The 14,907-nt window shown below is 36.3% G+C and overlaps 1 protein-coding gene across 5 annotated transcripts in view; it reads right to left on the minus strand.

Moving 5' to 3' along the window:
- CNTN1 (contactin 1) overlaps positions 1–14,907 on the minus strand; it is a 420,540-nt gene that overhangs the window by 152,078 nt on the left and 253,555 nt on the right. For all 5 annotated transcript variants that reach the window (XM_086403896.1, XM_086403897.1, XM_086403898.1 and 2 more), the window contains 5 exons: positions 9,624–9,830; positions 6,968–7,067; positions 6,637–6,818; positions 3,579–3,703; positions 2,831–2,948 (listed from right to left, as the gene is read on the minus strand). In XM_086403896.1, coding sequence (XP_086260022.1) covers positions 2,831–2,948; positions 3,579–3,703; positions 6,637–6,818; positions 6,968–7,067; positions 9,624–9,830 — 732 coding nt within the window. The remainder of the gene's footprint in view (positions 1–2,830; positions 2,949–3,578; positions 3,704–6,636; positions 6,819–6,967; positions 7,068–9,623; positions 9,831–14,907) is intronic.

The raw sequence follows: 14,907 nt of genomic DNA on the forward strand, positions 1-14,907 counted from the left end.
ACTATGTTCATATATATGTGTATACACACACACACATATATATACATAGGTATGTATGTATATTCTCTTTGCTCTTTATTGAGCTTATTATAGACTAATATATGGTACAGCAAAAGTACTCAATAATCCTTTCGTAGATAAATAAAAGTTAACTAAATGACTCAAGAAAGAAGAATGAGAAACACCATTTCTACAGGCAATAAACAAAAAAATATATTGAAACAAATATAAAGATGCCCAGGAATTTATCTCAATCTCAAAATGCTCAGTTTGCTTAATTACTACATTAATAGACATTCAATGATTGGAAGGTTTTTGGCTTGAAGACAAAGAGATCTTTCAATCTGAACTGTTGTATTTTCTTATCATTTTATAATGTATAACAATTATGGTCACCCAAAGCTGGTGCTCTGGGAAAACCCAGAGGGATAGGATAGAGAGCGAGGTTGGAGAGGGGCTCAGGATGGAGGGTACACATGTATGCCAATTTATGTTTATGTGTTGCAAAAACCATCATAGTATTGTAAAGTAATTATCCTCTGATTAAAAAAATGATAAACTGATTTTTTTAAAAAGAAGAAATTACAACAGAAAACAAAAGAGTTTACATTTGGGAAATAATTGAAACTCACCTCATATCTTCTCTAAAAGTCAAATGATTTCTTTGTACTTTTCACCAAAGTGATACAGTATGAAGCCTAAGCCTAAACATCTGCTCGATACCCAAAGAAGCTAGATTGAAGATATTAGCAATGAATTTTGACTTTAAGGGGAAGAAATGGAATATGATCCTTAAAATTTAAGAAGAATCAGGGAAAGTTAAAATTAAGAAGGCCTCAACTCTTTTAAAAGATAGTTTTATTTAATACTTTCTTATTATTATTTCACTGCCTTTCACATTCTTTTAGTGTCACTCAATTTGTAGCGGTACAACTGTTTTAAAGAACTAACCTTTGGTGTAGCAAAAATCAAATAGGCTGCACTGAGTTATTGCTTTGCTGCTGCTGCTGCTGCTGCTGCTAAGTCGCTTTAGTCGTGTCTGACTCTGTGCGACCCCACAGATGGCAGCCCACCAGGCTCCCCCATCCCTGGGATTCTCCAGGCAAGAACACTGGAGTGGGTTGCCATTTCCTTCTCTAATGCATGAAAGTGAAAACTGAAAGTGAAGTCGCTCAGTTGTGTCCGACGCTTAGCGACCTCATGAACTGCAGCCTGCCAGTCTCCTCCGTCCATGGGATTTTCCAGGCAAGAGTACTGGAGTGGGGTGCCATTGCCTTCTCCGGAGTTACTGCTTTATCTTTTCAGTAATCATATCCAGAAGAGGAAGCCTGCCCATCTGGATTAATTACTTGAAATATAACTAAACTCAATGATAGCCACTTCAAGTAGTATGAAAAAGGCATGATATAGTAAGGTGTTATTTAAGGTAATTGTAATGAAAATAAGAATGTAAAAAAACTCAGAAAGATTTATAGGGTAAAAATGAGAAATTCAATAGATGTAATAGGGGAGAAGGATGTAATGGATTGTTTCATTTTTTATTTATTTTTTTATTTTTTTACTACCTTGTTTCTTTCTTTCTTTTTTTTTTATTTTTAAACTTTACAGTTTCATTTTTTAGAACAGTAAACATTTCAAGAGGAAAAGGTGTGGATGAATAAGAAATAATGACTTTAATTTCAGACATGCTAAGTTTTGGATATCTATGAATTTACCCAGATGACCATTTCTGCTAAGAAGTTTTTCATACTGAGATAGAAGCTGAGGATAAAACTCTGACCCAGAGATATACTTTAAGGGGTCATTGATAGTTAATGGGAGAAGAAGATATCATCCAGGATAATTTTAATTTAAAATTAATTTCAATTTAATTTCAAAATAATAATAATTCAGGAATAATATTATAGAATATGTGAAAGAATGAGAAAGAAAATGGAATGCAGCCAGAGGAATGGAACTCTGGAAGACAGCAAGATTTACAACTGAGCAAAGGAAGGGATGAAAAGGAGAAAATGAAGTGATCAAGAAGAAATAATATAGGAAGTATCAGCATTGAGTCACTAAACACAAACGAGAGGAGAATTCAAGAGGAAAACATGCCCAGAAAGTGAGGCATCTTGAGAGATATGCACATACAGATTTACACACTCACACACACACATACACACACAAAGAGAAGGGATGTGTTTTGAGTACAGAGGTAAAGGGATTATTTTTGGACGAGAGGAGGTATACATCATCCTTTGGATAAAGAGTATCTAAAGGATAAGTGTAGTAAAGATTCAGATAGTTTTGAATGAGGGATAGGAAGTTGAAACATTTTATCTCCATGATTTTCACTTTTCATGAAGAAGAAACTCAGTGTGGGGTAAAGGGACTGAGGAATGTGCTGAAGGTTTTAAACAGCAATTGTAGGATATGAAACCCAGGGACTGATAAAGCTACTGAGTGCCAAAGACTCTCCAAGGCTGCCTCACAGGCACTGAGGGAGCAGCTGTACTATGTGATGTTCTGGCAGTGTTTAGTTGCCCAGACATAGGAGAAAGCAAGACTTGTAAAAATTTACATGTGTAAAGTTTGCTTTACCATTAAAAACATTTTAAAAACCTTTATACTCTACATTGCTTCCAATTTATTTACTATTCTTCAATGAAAGGAAAATAATACCATTCTAATACAAACCACATTTTAGAAATGCTTAATTTCTAATTCAAGAAACTGTTAATTCAAGAAAGTAATATGAAATTAAGTATAATCTAGATAACCCAAGATACTTTTTAATGTGTTGCTTTCTTGCTGATTGTTGACAGAAACAGAAAGTGATACTGACCCAGGATCTTCAACTCGGCATTTGCGTAAATTGCTCCATGCGTGTTTTCAGCTATGCACTGGTACATGCCAGCGTTTTCAAAGGTCACGTCATACAGCCTCAGTTCCCCTCTATGGTACTGGAAAGAACACAAAGTAAAACACGTCTCCTTGAAAAACTTTAACAGAAATGCTTTCATTTGGGTTTGGGCTTGGTTGTCTTCCATTTTAAGTACATTATTTTTCCCCCACTGTTAATTAAGTCGAGTGGAGTGGGGTTTTCATGGTATGGGGAAGTAAAACCCACTTACCATGCCCAGTGGCTCTTGTTCTATTCATCCTACAGAGCAGAGAGTCCACCTTTTTCCCTCTCGGCCCAGCTGAGAGATTACAGTGGGAAGGTAGAGAAGGACCCCACTGCTGCTACTTGTCCCCAGGGCTAAAGGTAGGACCTTCACTCTTACCTCTGTTTCTGTGGGGTCAGGGAAACAGTGGTAAGAAAAAGAGGACAATATCAGGTAGTGGAGATGGATGCAAAGGAAGAAGGGGGAAGTGGAACAAAGGAGACAATAAGGAGAGAGAAAGAGAAGGTAGACATAAGATTATAGAAAACTGTTTAAGCTGAAAAAAGACACTTTATGTTCACTTTTTTTTTTTTTTAAGGAAACTTTTATATTTCAGGGCCTACATGCCACTAGTTTTTCCCGGGATTATAGGAAATGTTACCTGAACATAGGCTCAAGAACTGCAAAGCGCTTGAACACACATACCGAATATCCATTCTTCAGCCATCGTATGGTAGGAATGGGCTTCCCCGTGGCCACACAAGGCCAGTAGAGATCACTGCCTATATCCACTTCTGTGTCATTGATGTGTTCCACCCACTCAGGAAATGCTAAAAAGTAAAGAACATTGTAAATGCAAATGCAAGTCTCAGCATTCATCATCAACTCAAGAAGACAAATATTATAGTTTTGACCTTCTTCTGGAGAATACATCGGATACTCTCTGAGTCTTAGAATCAATGATAGAATCATTGAAGTTGTATATAGGTCTGTAGGTAAACTTTACATTATTAGAGACAAGGTAATTCTAATTCAACTTATAATTGTTTTTCTATTTGTGAAGCATGTTTTGTTGGGAAGCTGATTCATAACACTAAAATAACTGATCTTTTTCTTATAAATCTTTCAAACTGATATTTAAGCTTTGAAAGAATTATGTTTCAATTCATTGTGTAAGAGGGATACAGTCCAGTGCACAAGTGGAGGTGTTGTCCTCAGAGAATAGCTGACTCTAGAGTAAAAAGAGATAAGGGTGGAGATGCAAGTGTTAGTAGAAACAGAACAGAAGTTTGTGAGAGTTCTAATTTAATTACTACCATTTTCTCTGTAAAATAGGAAGCCAAGTTATTAGCTGAGAGGAAGGTCGAAGAAGGAATTACTGTGGGTTTAATGGAAACCGTGAAGGCATGATATGGTCATCTAATAAAATGAGAGAGTGAGTAAATCTGGAGAAAAATAGTCCAGTTGCCAAGCAACATTAAGGGCCTATTTAAAGTTAGTGATGCAGTGATGTTTAACTAGACATAGGCTAATCAATTTGGTAGTGCTCATTTCAAGTCATATTCAAGTTCCTTGGTTCTGACACTAAGGCAGAGAGCCAGAGTTTTCCAGTATTACTCTTTGCCAAAGTAGCAAGACAAAGTGGAGAGAGATGAGTGAGCTAAGTTGGTGTGCAGGGAAATGATAATGATTGAACCCAGGTTTAGGAAAGAGATGGCCAAGTTAGGGAAAGTGAGAGGAAGTTAAAACAGAGTAAGACTAACTGATTATAGTTGCTGGTAGATTAAAAGGATTGTAGGAATCTGGGTATTGAAGCTTGAAAGGTGGTGATCAGAGTTTAAACACCTAAACTTGAGATTGTAAAGGGATTGCACTTTTGGTAACAATAAGGTCTGAACCCTCAGCCTTAGGAGTGGATTGCTGAGCAAGATTGTAGAACAAGATCATTGGAAGAGAGGAGTTCAAAGGAAGTGAGACACAAGACCATTAGAAAAATTATTATAGTCCACATGATTTTATGTCACCAAGAATGAAGTCATGAAAAGACTTGTAGTGGTGATAGTTGTTAATAATGAAAATCTTAGAACAATGGGTTGGGAAGGTAACCTGACATAAGATTATAAACTAGATGATTAAAGGAAAAGAAAGATAGTCTAGCAATGGCAATAAAGAGCAAGGAGGACAAGTGTACAAGTCACACCTGGGGATGAGGGTTGTGAAAGAAAATTCAGCCACTGCTTGCGTGGTCTGCAGTAGAAACAGTGTCAGTTACAGCAAAGACTAAAGGGAATGTGAATAAAATAAATAAATAAATAAATAAACAGGCAATAAATAAATAAAGGGAATGTGCAAAGTTACGGATATAGGGGATTCTGATAATGATGGACTGTGTTCTAGAGGCTTATTATAAGGACGTCAGAAGTTAGGAATGAAAAGAATATAGAGTCTGAGTAGGAAAGGTGCAAAGCCATGTGGGTATGAAAGTGTAGCCCATAAGACGGCCCTGGAGTCCAAGGGCTTCTTAAGGCAAATGAAATGCACAAGGTGAAAGTTACATTAATCCTAAACCTAGTGGACGTTCTGAGATGGTGGTGATGAGGCTGCATGTGCTGGGTCGTTGTAGATGCTTACTTCATTCCTATATAGACAGAGGCCTGGGGTCTAGTGGTAGGAGGTAAGGGTTCGTCCTGACACTGCCACAGTACCCTTTAGTCTACTGGTATTCCAGTTCAGCTCAGGCATCATCTCTAGTTTTTCCTATCATCCATCCTTTGATGAGACTAAGGTACCCCTTTATCAAATGCTTTATCAATCAATATCATATGTAATCCCCATATTGTACTCACAATTTTCTTTATAATTATATACATTAGGGGTATATATTTATTTGACTGTGTATGACTATATAAATTTGGAGGTTTTTCATATAGTATGACTAGAGTATGAACCCCTCAAGGACAAAATATTTCCTATATTTAACTGTCCTGGCTCCTACTGTGTCTGCCTCTGAGGACGCACTCTGTACATTCATCCTTTCAGTGAATGACCTTATCAAAGACTTAGATGTTTATTCAGGTGTGACCTGCAAATTTCACATTGGAGAACATTGTAGGGAGGATTTCAGTATGCAAAGTTTTAAGCATTGACTGAGAAACTATATTCTCTCCTCCCAAATAAAGCTTATTTCAATTAAATACTTGTATCAAAAAGTTGTATCAAAGAAAAACTTTCCTTAGACCAATAATTCTCTAAGAGTGGCTCCTGGACAAGTAGCATCAACATCTCCTAAGAATTTTTTATAAATACAAATTCTCACACCCCAAATAGACCTTCTAACTCAGAAACTCTTGAGTATGAGAACCAGCAATTTGTGTCTTTAAATAAGCCCTCCAGATGATTTTAAAACATGGTAAAGTTTGTGAATCACTGGCTTAAACTATGTCATAATGCATAGGTGTTTCTACAAATAAAAAAGAGCCTGAAGAAAGTCAACAAGCCATATGAATTGTATTTTCTCAAAATTATCAAGAACACTACTATTGATCCATTCATGTTCCTGTAATACCAGTGGCATAAATTCCTAACTTGTCTACTCGTTTTTGTGACTTAGTTGGACATAAAGATAAATATTTTATTGTTTTTCACAATGTAATACACATTACTGTTTTTAAGGTTAATCATTTTATGCTAAGTTTTCAAGTTAGAAAATGGTTTTAAATAAGATATTGATTACATGTGTGGAAAATTAAAACAATGTATCTACCTTGAACATAAATTCTTGCCTGGTGTTTATCCTTTCCTCTATTGTTCTCAGCCTCGCATTCATATATGCCTTCATCTTCTAGCTGAATATTGAAGATCTTGAGGACAGCTCCAGAGGTGCTGATCTCAGCTGTGCTTGGCATTGGTTCTAGGACTTTTCGCCATCGGATATCAGGAACAGGACTTAAATAGAAGATAACAAGAGCTAATAGTCCACAACACTTAAAAGTCAATTTACTCTATGTTTATAGATAAACATTTTTAACATTTATTTCCTAACAATATAAGATTTAAACTCTATATACATTAATGAAAACTGTGAGCATACTTACTTGCCAAGTGCAAAACACTCTAAAGTCACGTTTTGGCCCATCAATGCATATACATCCTTGAACTGAACTACAATATCAGCAGGATATGGTTTTGTTGTTCCTAATTTAAGAAAAACCAAAATTAGCAAGCAGAGCAGAAAGGCTAAATACACTGCTTAGAATCATAACATGAGTGTGTGCTTTATACTGCAGAACACTTGAAAGACAAATAGATACACAAAGACCTGAAATATAAACCGAATCAATAGTAAATGCTCTAAAAAAGTGGTGGCCAAGGAGGATTGTTGGAAATATATAAGAGCTGAGGGAATCTCAGGCAAAGAGGACATTTGAACCAGACCAGTTCAAGTTGAGGAAATTGCATATTTTGACACAACTTCAGGAGTGTGCGGGCAATTATAAAAGGTCTAGGAATCAAAATGATATTGAAGTATATGTAGTTGAAGATGAACTTGAATCTACAATATAGAAGGTTTGAAACTGATATTAAAGATTTTGAGATTAATTTCCTCAATGGTTAGCTATTAATAGGATTTGTTAAAAGACTAAATATGAATTTTACCTTTGGTTTAAGTAGATTTGTTGGCAGTTTTAAGGGAAGGAATATGGAGAAGAAAAATATAGCAGAGAGTCAGAGTTCTAAGTGAGGGCCTGAACAAGGGCAGAGTCACAGTGGGAGCAGAAAGGAAAACACAGATCCAAGTTGTGTTTTAGAACCAGAATCAAAAGAACTGCCCCTTGAATCAATGTTTTCCCAAGATACAGATCAAAAATCCAATTCAAACATAAATTTATTTATTTTAATTGGAGGTTAATTACTTTACAATATTGTATTGGTAAAAATAAATAAATTAATAAAATCCAATTCATTAAAATCACTTGGGATACTCATTGAAACTATAGATTCCTGGATCACATCCTGGGTCTGCTGAATCATTATCTTTGGGTTCCACATTTTCCTCAGACTTTCCAAGTGCTTATGTCCTAAATGAAAACTGCTGTGTTCACTGTCCTCAGGATGTCAGTGGAAAGGAGTTGACGATTAAAATTCTCTCCTGAGTTACCGGTGAGAAATATGATAGTATTATTCAATGAGATGAAGAACACCAGAAGAGGAGGTTTAGAGAGCAGATGAAAGATGTGTTTGGAATATTTCAAATTTAACACTCTTGAGAAGCTTCTGTGTGTCAAGCCCAGGATGTAGGTAGGATTAGGGAAAAGTTTTGGAGAAGTGAATCTGGAGTCAGCACATAGAGCTTCTAGTGAAATAAAGGTATAAATGAATGAGACTATCTAGAAAAAGATTGGAAAGAAATATGAGAATGAGGATGATCTGATGAAGGATACTGCGTAGAGGTTGTCACTGAGGCAGCTGGGAAATAAGCAGAGGCAGAAATAGTCAAAAAATAGGAAAAGAAAGGAGATTTCAAGAGAGGCAGAAGAGATCAACAAGGGTCAAATTTCATACAGAATCAGATCTGAAAATGTCTTTTGGATTTAGCAAATAAGAAGTGGTTTTGATTACTCAAGACTGTTTGCATTGAATACAAAAGAATATGCAGAGGGAAACAAATGGAGGAGAGTTTAAAGACTCAGAAAAGAAAGAGTGATGCAATGACATCCTTAAATGAAACAAATGGGATGTGAATCAGAGCAGCTGCAGCAATTAGCTTGAGCAGCAGGAAAAACACTTTTTCCACTGAGAAAGAAAGTAAGAAGCACTGAATTTTGAGGGACGAAAATGAGGGAAGTTTTCACATGATGGTTCCTTTTCACTCCGTGAAGTAGTGGTGAGAGTATTTCCTAAGATTTGAGAGGGGTAAAAAAAAAAAGCCAGATAATAAGATGTTTATTGAATACTAACCATTTGACTGCTATCTTGAGAATAATAATAGAATGTCTGTGATATGACAGACTTGCCACCATTATTATACAAAACTTAGAGGTAAGACCCAAATTTAAGTCTGCCAACAACAGAACCAGTATTTCCTTAGAAGCTTGAATTCAGTGATATGAGTGTTGCAGGAGGACTGAGATAAAAATAACCTGAAGTAAGAAAACATATTGTATTCTGATTTAAGTTCATTCAACTGAAGCCTGGGGAAAGGCCAGTTAAGAACATGTTAACTCTTAACTGTCATTCAAGATGGTACCACAGTAGTCATACCCTACACTACTTACAATAGAAAGGCAATTTATATACTTATTTCCTTCATGTAAATAATTCCTTAAAAATAAAAAATGATCTGATTGCCTTTCCTTCCACCCCAATTCTGTAATCACTGCAGCTTGTTTTGATATAATCATTTACTTTCATGAATTGACTAAGAAGTAGGACTGACCATGAAACAAAAAACAGATGGTGGTGATTCCCATTTATAACCAATATATTGGCATTTTGCTAGTAAATCACTTGGGTTTCTGTACATTCACTGAACTGGAGGCAACCAATTCAAACTCAACCACCTTAGGACATTTTATGATGTAAATCTTCTCTAGGTGAAAATCTAAGGAAAAACCAAGACTTTCAAAGTATATGTCTTCTATTTGTCCTGGTGAAGCAGTCAGCTGGTTTGCCCATTGGATATTTCTTTTCATTATTATAAGTATGCCATAAGTAGACAACCTTACAAAAACAGAGAACAAATATACTTACGTTCAGGTAGTGGAATGAGTGGGATAAATTTGCTGAACACACTCTTTGTAATAGAGGGACTGGATACAAAGCAAGAATAGTTGCCTTTGTCAGATGCCTCAACATTAGCAATGTAGAGATTGCCATTTGTCTGAGACACAAATCTTCGTTTATCCATTGTGATAAATACAGGAAATTCATTTAGAAGCCAGCGGTAGCTAAGATCATCTAGAAGAAAATATTGTTGACTAAGTATTAAACTCCCTCCAAAAGCAAAGATTTTGTTTTCTAGTAGTAAGCTAGTTCATAACCTAATCTAGGCTTTTCAAATATTATTGACTCAGTTTTAAGCTCTTCTCCAAAAGGAAAAGTCTTGTTTTCTAGAAATAAACTAGCACATAATCTAATCTAGGCTTTTGTAGAGTAAATGTTGGAAGTAGGCCAAGATAAACAGCACAAATTTTCTAAAAGCTACCGTAGTTTGAATATAAAGTGATACTAAGCAATAATATCTATTTCTCAATTATTCATGAATTACCAATATTCTTTTAATTAATTATGGGCTAAATACAACTCAGTTTAAATGACTTGCTTAGAATTTCATGACTAAGTAGAATTAGGATTTTGAATCCAGGTCTAATAGCTTCAAATTCCATCTTCCCTACTGCATTTAAAAGATAAAGTCAACTGTACTGTGGCTTTATATCTTTTTATTCTCCTATTATACATGACAGATTTAGAAATGAGTTTATGCAGCCTATTCTGGCTACATTAAAAAGTAAAAACTACAGAAAAGGAAAAAAGGCATTTTACTTGTTTTCTTAAATATTAGGAAGCAGATCATATGGTAACTTTTAACTGTTGTAAATTCCTTTGGCTAAGCATACTGGCTGGTTAGGCCAAAAGTTGAATTTCCTCATTAAATTGCTTCTTTTCCCAGTTTTCCATTCAGATCTCCCCTTAATGTTTTGAGGGATGACATTCCAGTAATCATGCACAGCAGTAATGCGTAAGAGGGAATGCTGGGTGATACATATTTCTCAGTCTCAATATCCTAATCCCCTTTAAAACATTATAACCATGTGAAGACAACTGCCACTAGGGAGATACCCTCGGGGGAAAAAAATACCCTCAGGGGAATTAAAATAAAAAAAAAGGTACCCTCAGAAAAAGATCTCTTAGTTCAAGTTAGAAAAGATTTAGATGCAAGATGGTGGAAAATCAAGATATTTTAAAAATGAAATAATCATGACCTGACACCATTCCATTTTGTTTTATGGAACTCAAGGTGATTGACTGGTAAAGCTGCTAAATGGAGAATGAAAAAGAGCTGAATATGAAAAACTAAAAGAATTGCATGCTATATACGTCCAGTATGATTGAAAATAATAGTCCAGGGGATTCCATTTAAACTAGCTATACAATTTTCTCCAGCAATATACAGTCTCATAAAAGTGAATGAAGATTATTTATCTTAACTTTTTAATTACAGAAGTTTATTTTTTGTTTTCAAAAAATGAAAATACAAAGTTAAATTTGAAAGAAAATAAAATCACCATATTTCTCCAACTCAGCATTCTTATTGTTAGCATACACATTCTCTAGACCTTTGTATCTGTGAATAATTCTTGTTGCTGTTACTCAGTCATGTCCAAATCTTTGTGGCCCTATAGACTGCAGCACGCCAGGCTTCCCTGTCCTTCAACATCTCTTAGAGCTTGCTCGAACTCAAGCACATTAAGTCGGTGATGCCATCCAACCAACTCATCCTCTGTTGTCCCCTTCTCCTCTTGCCTTCAGTCTTTCCCAGCATCAGGGTCTTTTCCAATGAGTTGACTCTCTGCATCAGGTGGCCAAAGTATTGGAGCTTCAGCTTCAGCATCAGTCCTTCTAATGAATATTCAGGGTTGATTTCCTTTAGGATTGACTGGTTTGATCCCCATTCTATCCAAGTGACTCTCAAAAGTCATCCCCAACACCACAGTTCAAAAGCATCAGTTCTTCAGTGCTCAGCCTTCTTTATGGTCCAACTCTCACATTCATACATGACTACTGGATAAATCATAGCTTTAACTATATGGACCTTTGTTGGCAAAGAAATGTCTCTGCTTTTTAATATGCTGACTAAGTTTGTCATAACTTTTCCTCCAAGGAGCAAGAATTTTTTAAATTTCATGGCTGCAGTCACCCTCTGCAGTGATATTTGGAGCTCAAGAAAATAAACTTTTTTACTGTTTCCATTGTTTCCCAACCTATTTGCCATGAAGTGAATGATTCTATTAATATTAATCGTTATCCTTATGCTGATTTAAGAAGGTCAGGTAAAAACCACAGAAGAAACAAAATAAGCAGAAACTTTGGAGGTTGCTTAAATTGCTGAAATCAGGTTTTTGGAATTGGGCAACAAATAATTCTATGTTTATAGTATTTAGAAATAACATTTATCATATATTTTAACAGACTGTAAACCAAAATAATATTTAAAGTATATTTTAACAGATGTGAGTTTGTCTAGTTTTGAAATAATTTTTGTATTCTCACTTAAAAAGAAAATTAATATTTTTGTAATGATTTCTGGACACAAATTCCAAAAAAATTAGAAAGAGTCAGGAAAGTACAGATTTCCTTACAGAAGAATTTTCTTAGCTATACAATATTTCAAGATACCACACACAAAACTAATTCAGAATATTCTGAGTACTCCATAGTTATGTCAATGTGGAGACCTGTATTTTAATTCCAGACTAAATATTAATATGACTTTGGTCAGGCTATTTTAACTACCATATTACTCAGTTTTTCTAAATTCTAAGAAATTTTTCTGTGTACCACTCATTAGAGAAGAGGAACAGGATAATGTTTTACTCTTTGAATCTTAAAGGCAGAAAAGTTAGGTCAGAGAAGTTACTGCCATGTGTTGGTAAAAACATAAATCTTGTACTACAGAATAAATGGTCTGGCTGGTTTAAGGCCCAGTGTGTATTTTCCTAAATATTCAATGTGAAAGTGTTAGTAACTCAGTTGTGTCCAGCTCTTTGCGACCCCATGGCCTGTAGCCTGTCAAGCTCTTCTGTCCATGGGTTCTCCAGGTGAGAATAGTGGAGTGGGTACCCATCCCATTTTCCATGGGAGCTTCCTGCTCAATGGATCAAAATTGGGCCTCCCCTCCAGTTTACTGAGTTATCTTCTATGTGCCACTAAAGAAGACAAATTTGGTCATTGCCCTTGTGGAACTTGTAATATTAATAATATAAATTTATTTAATAGATTATTGTCTAATGATAAACCATCTACTTGGACAAAAGAATAATTGCAATATGTTGGATGCTATCATTTCTCACTAAAACAAAGCTAGGGATCACTATTGTCATTTTAAAAAAAGGATACAGAGGTTTAGCTAGGTTGACTCGCCCAAGGACGTATAGCAATCAATTCAGTTCAGTCGATCAGTTGTGTCTTACTCTTTGTGACCCCATGGACTGCAGCATGCCAGGCTTCCCTGTCCACCACCAACCCCTGGGGCTTACTCAAACTCATGTCCATCGAGTCAGTGATGCCATCCAACCATCTCATCCTCTGTCATCCCCTTCTCCTCCTGCCTTCAATCTTTCCCAGCATCAGGGTCTTTTCCAATGAGTCAGTTCTTCGGTGGCCAAAGTATTGGAGCTTCATCTTCAGCATTAGTCCTTTCAATGAATATTCAGGACTGATTTCCCTTAGGATTGACTCGTTTGATCTCCTTGCAGTCCAAGGGACTCTCATTTAGCAATAGGAAGGCAGAACTGATCTTCTAACTTCCTTTTCCACCCCAGAACTACCAAAACTGTTCCACAATTGGTGTGGTAGCTGCCCTGATCAGACTTAAGAATGAAGCTTAATTTAGGTAATCAAGAGCCAAACTCTGACTCAGTTCTCATGGGCATTCAGTAGATTATCTGTCTTCCCTTACTCCCTGCAAATGGTAAAAATTAACCATCTCTGAAGAAGTCTTTCCCATTCTGTTGTTTTCCTCTATTTCTTTGCATTGATCACTAAGGAAGGCTTTCTTATCTCTTCTTGCTATTCTTTGGAACTCTGCATTCAGATGCTTGTATCTTTCCTTTTCTCCTTTGCTTTTCGTTTCTCTTCTTTTCACAGCTATTTGTAAGGCCTCCCCAGAGAGCCATTTTGCTTTTTTGCATTTCTTTTCCATGGGGATGGTCTTGATCCCTGTCTCCTGTACACTGTCACGAACTTCTGTCCATAGTTCATCAGGCACTCTATCTATCAGATCTAGACCCTTAAATCTATTTCTCACTTCCACTGTATAATCATAATGGATTTGATTTAGGTCATACCTGAATGGTCTAGTGGTTTTCCCTACTTTCTTCAATGTAAGTCTGAATTTGGCAATAAGGACTTCATGATCTGAGCCACAGTCAGCTCTTGGTCTTGTTTTTGCTGACTGTATAGAGCTTCTCCATCTTTGGCTGCAAAGAACATAGTCAGTCTGATTTCAGTGTTGACTGTTTGGTGATGTCCACGTGTAGAGTCTTCTCTTGTGTTGTTGGAAGAGGGTGTTTGCTATGACCAGTGTGTTCTCTTCGCAAAATTCTATTAGCCTTTGCCTTGCTTCATTCCATATTCCAAGGCCAAATTTGCCTGTTATTCCAGGTGTTTCTTGACTTCCTACTTTTGCATTCCACTGCAAGGAGATCCAACTAGTCCATTCTAAAGGAGATCAGTCCTGGGTGTTCTTTGGAAGGAATGATGCTAAAGCTGAAACTCCAGTACTCTGGCCACCTCATGCAAAGAGTTAACTCATTGGAAAAGACTCTGATGCTGGGAGGGGTAGGGGGCAGGAGGAAAAGGGGACGACAGAGGATGAGATGGCTGGAGGGCATCACCGACTCAATGGACGTGAACTCCATCCATTTGGGTGAACTCTGGAAGTTGGTGATGGACAGGGAAGCCTGGCGTGCTGTGATTCATAGGGTCGCAAAGAGTCAGACACGACTGAGCGACTGAACTGAACTGAAGAAGTCAGCACCTATTTTCCTCATAGCCTTGCTGTCTGGCTTAAACAATAAATTATTATAAAATTATTTTTTAGGAAGAGTAAATACCAGGACTGTTCCAAAAACATTGCTTTTATCGATAGGTGTCTGGGACTTTTTTCTTTGCCTCAAGAGAGTCTGTACCATATTACAGTGGGGATTTGTTTTGGCCAATTATAGTGCATTTGATCAGTTTCATTGTATTATTTTGAAATATACCACTTACCCAAGCTTGATAAATAATTTTACATTTCTCCTTGATATATATT

This window comes from Bos grunniens, chromosome 5, assembly GCF_055505025.1.
Source record: "Bos grunniens cultivar Pamir isolate PY7600 chromosome 5, Bosgru_T2T1.0, whole genome shotgun sequence".
NCBI lineage: Eukaryota > Metazoa > Chordata > Mammalia > Artiodactyla > Bovidae > Bos > Bos grunniens.